The following is a 3,556-nucleotide window of genomic DNA, read 5'->3' on the forward strand; positions in this document are numbered from 1 at the left end:
CTCCAACCCACTCTTACATTTAATTTTATGATAAAGAAATTCACAAGCGGTTCCAGGTGCATTTCTTGTCATCAACCGTCCAACAATGTCATCATCAGTCACTTGGCAACAGATTGCAGACTAGATGGAGCTTTTTTTTTTTAAAAGGTTTTATTGGTTCTAGTGACCTTTATTTGATAGTTAGTTGACAGGAAAGTGGGTAATGAGAGAAGGGGAAGACATGCAGCAAAGGTCACCAGGCCAGGAATCAAACCTGCAATGGCCATGTTGAGGACTCAGGCCTCCATATGTGCACTGTGCTTAACCCCTGCGCCACCACAGCATGGATGTGTTTATATTGAAGTGAGCGGCACTTCAATATAAGCACAAAGAAAGGAAAAAATAGAAACCAAGTTACAAAAGCTAGACGCACATTTTGTTCATCTCAGTAGATGAGCTGGACTTTTTTGTTCGTAGCAATTCAGGCCTGCCAGCACAGCCAGAGAGCCGGGCTATTTACAGATAGCAATACTAATTATTATTCATAATATGTGAGTTAGATATAGACTGTTAATGATTGAAAGTTGTAGTGGCCCTGCCGCCGAGCTTGTATCCCCTTTTTTCTCTCTTGGTGATACAGCAGTAATGTCAGGGACTGACACGCTTTTGAAAATCCGCATTGAACACACGCGAGCCAAGAGAGCGGTACGGTGTCTAGGCGTACGTTGGAGCATCCTGAAAGAGCACCTTCCAAATTGTACGAAGCTGAAGTTGGTTCAGTGATCCAGCTTCTGATTTGGGAAATGGCTAAAGGGCGATTCCACCTAATTTTTCACTACCTTCTGCATCTTTAATTGACTCTAGTTCAAAAACTACAACACCTAGACTCTTCAAACCTGAGCTGGATTATTCTTCTCTAATAGCAGAATATTTATAACCATGTTTGGGATTTCTGAAACCTTTTTCTGATTGTGAAACTGCAATAAAGGCAATTTTTATTCCTTTTTTTTGGTCTCGGTCACATGAGATCTGCTCTAATTCCAAATCTACAACACCTAGACACTTCAAACCTGGACCAGATTATTTTCAACTTGTAGCAGAATATTTAAAACCATGTTTGGGATTCGTAAAACTTTTTTCTGATTTCTGAAACTTTACTTCACTTAACAGAACGCTGCAGATGGTCTTTCTTTCCAACAGCCATCACCGTCTACAAAAACTCTTTGAAGAATTAATGAGTTACACCAACATTTAATTTCCCATTGGGATTAATAAAGTGGTTTTGAATTAGCATTGAATTTGAATTAGAAAAAAACTGCATGGAACAAGTGTGAATAGTCATCTAAACTTTAGTGAAGTTTCACAAATCACATAAAGGTTTTACAAATCCCAAACATGGATTAAAATATTCTGCTAGTAGAGCAGAATAATAATAATATAATCTAGGTGTTGTAGTTTTGGAATTAGAGCAGTTTTAATATGAGCTAGATGCAAAAAAGGGTAAAAATCGCATTTTATTGAAGTTTCACAAATCAGAAAAAGGTTTCTTAAATCCCAAACATGGCTCCAAATATTCTGCTACTAGTTGAGAATAATTTAGTTCAGGTTTGAAGAGTCTAGGTGTTGTAGATTTGGAATTAGAGCAGATCTCATGTGACCAAGATTTTAAAAAATGGTAAAATCGTCCTCTTTTGAAGTTTCTCAAATCAGAAAAAGGTTTCACAAATCCCAATATCTAAATATTCTGCTATTAGAACAGAATACTCCAGTCCAGGTTTAAAGTGTCTAGGTGTTTTGGAGCTGGAGCAGTTGTAGTGCAACCCAGATGCAAAAAAAGTGGTAAAGTCGCTCTTCACTGAAGTTTCACAAATCACAAACACGGTTATAAATATTCTGCTATTAGAGTAGAATAATCCAGCGCAGGTTTGAAGAGTCTAGGTGTTGTAGTTTTTAAACTAGAGTCGATTAAAGACGCGGAAGGTAGTGAAAAATTAGGTGGAATCGCCCTTTAGCCATTTCCCAAATCGGAAGCTGGAATCGGAAACCAACTTCAGCTTCATCCAAATTGTCCAGATTGGGTGTGAATGATGGCACATGGTATCTGCATAGAGATACAAAAATCCAGAGATGCGCGATACGCTGCGACAGTCAGCGAGGCCAACGTAGGGGCGGGGACGCCGCGCACTGCCACTCATCCTGTTCAACGCATCAGCTGTAAACCTAACTTCAGCAGTTGCTAGCTGCTCCAAGCTCCAAAGTGGATGTCAAAATTATCCAATCATTATCCGTGGTGCTGAGCTACTTTGAATTCGTGTTGTTTCATCATTAGTGACCATGTAGCCTGATGTTTTTGTTGTTCTCTTGATTTGTTATTCTTCTTGTTCGTTTGATGAATTTAAAAAAAAAAGGTGTGAAAGCTTCAAAGCTCTGCTATTGTTGGCATGTACATATATATTGTAAAATTATGTTATCATGAGCTTTATTATTTGGGTATTAAGAGCCCGGTTATTAGCACCGCCTGCAGTCGGACTCTGATTTGTTCCACCAGTGATAACGCTCACAATATTTTAATCCAAAGCAGGCCTTTTTTTAAAAACATATTTTACAGCACTTTGAGAAGTCGCTTATTTCCACATTCTGTTCTCTTCCCATCTTCAGAGTCGTAGACGAATCGGCAACACAGACCTTAATCCCTATGAAACTAGGATGTCCAAAGGTAAGCTCTGGAAACGCTCAGTTGAATTAAATTCACAAAACATGTTTTAAGAAAAATGTCTGAAAATAAATTAATTTTATTTAATTATAAAGAGACATTCCAGTTCAACAATGCAGTCAGTTTATTATTCAGATTTGTTAAAAACTTTGAATAAACATGCATACATTCTTCAGAATGTGAATGTGTGTGTGAAGGGGCATATCACTGAATGTAGTGTTAAGCACTTAGAGTTCTCTGTTCTTGATAAAGTGCTCCACAAGTACAAGCAATGTTTTTTTGTGTGGTTTCACCACCATCATCACACATCATGGTCCCCACTGTCCGACCATGATGTGTGCTGTGCTTGTCATGTTGGATTCTAATTTTCTTACCCACATCCAGAACACAACTCAGAACACTGGTTTTAAATGCGAGAGGTTTATTGCAAAGAAACAAAACAGGAAGGTGAGTGACAGTGTTTTGGTCCAGGATCTCTTCAACAGCACACACCAGATATCTGAGCACAGGAGGACAGATATGGTTAGTTCAAGCTTCAGACTAGGGAGAAGAAACAGAGTCAGGTGGACCTTACGTGGTTGGGAGCGGGTCCGGACCAGGGGCAAAGGCTTCTGGGGGTGTCCAGGGCTTGATGGGAGGAAGAGGCTGGAGAGGCGGCGTTGGAGGGCGGACAGGTAAGTGGGGGAATCCACAGGTAGCTCGGGTTTCTTGTCAGCGTCACAAAGATCAGGGTCAGAAAACCAACCGTCTGACCTGATTTCAGGATGGTTCACGGTATCTTGAAGGTAGCACCTGAGGAAGAGGCACACAAAGATTCACTAGGAGAATTCTTGACAAGGTCAGAACAGAGAAGAAAACTCTGGG

General features: G+C 39.9%; 1 protein-coding gene across 1 annotated transcript in view; it reads left to right on the forward strand.

Annotated features, from left to right (window-relative positions):
- The window catches only part of LOC106940698 (tyrosine-protein kinase SYK-like), a gene marked incomplete at its 3' end in the record, with an annotated part of 44,818 nt that overhangs the window by 29,955 nt on the left and 11,307 nt on the right, over positions 1–3,556 (forward strand). The window contains exon 9 of the mRNA XM_015023501.1: positions 2,638–2,695. Within this exon, the coding sequence (XP_014878987.1) occupies positions 2,638–2,695 (58 nt within the window). The remainder of the gene's footprint in view (positions 1–2,637; positions 2,696–3,556) is intronic.

Source organism: Poecilia latipinna, unplaced genomic scaffold, assembly GCF_001443285.1.
Source record: "Poecilia latipinna isolate Pla-1442-1.1 unplaced genomic scaffold, P_latipinna-1.0 Scaffold3326, whole genome shotgun sequence".
NCBI lineage: Eukaryota > Metazoa > Chordata > Actinopteri > Cyprinodontiformes > Poeciliidae > Poecilia > Poecilia latipinna.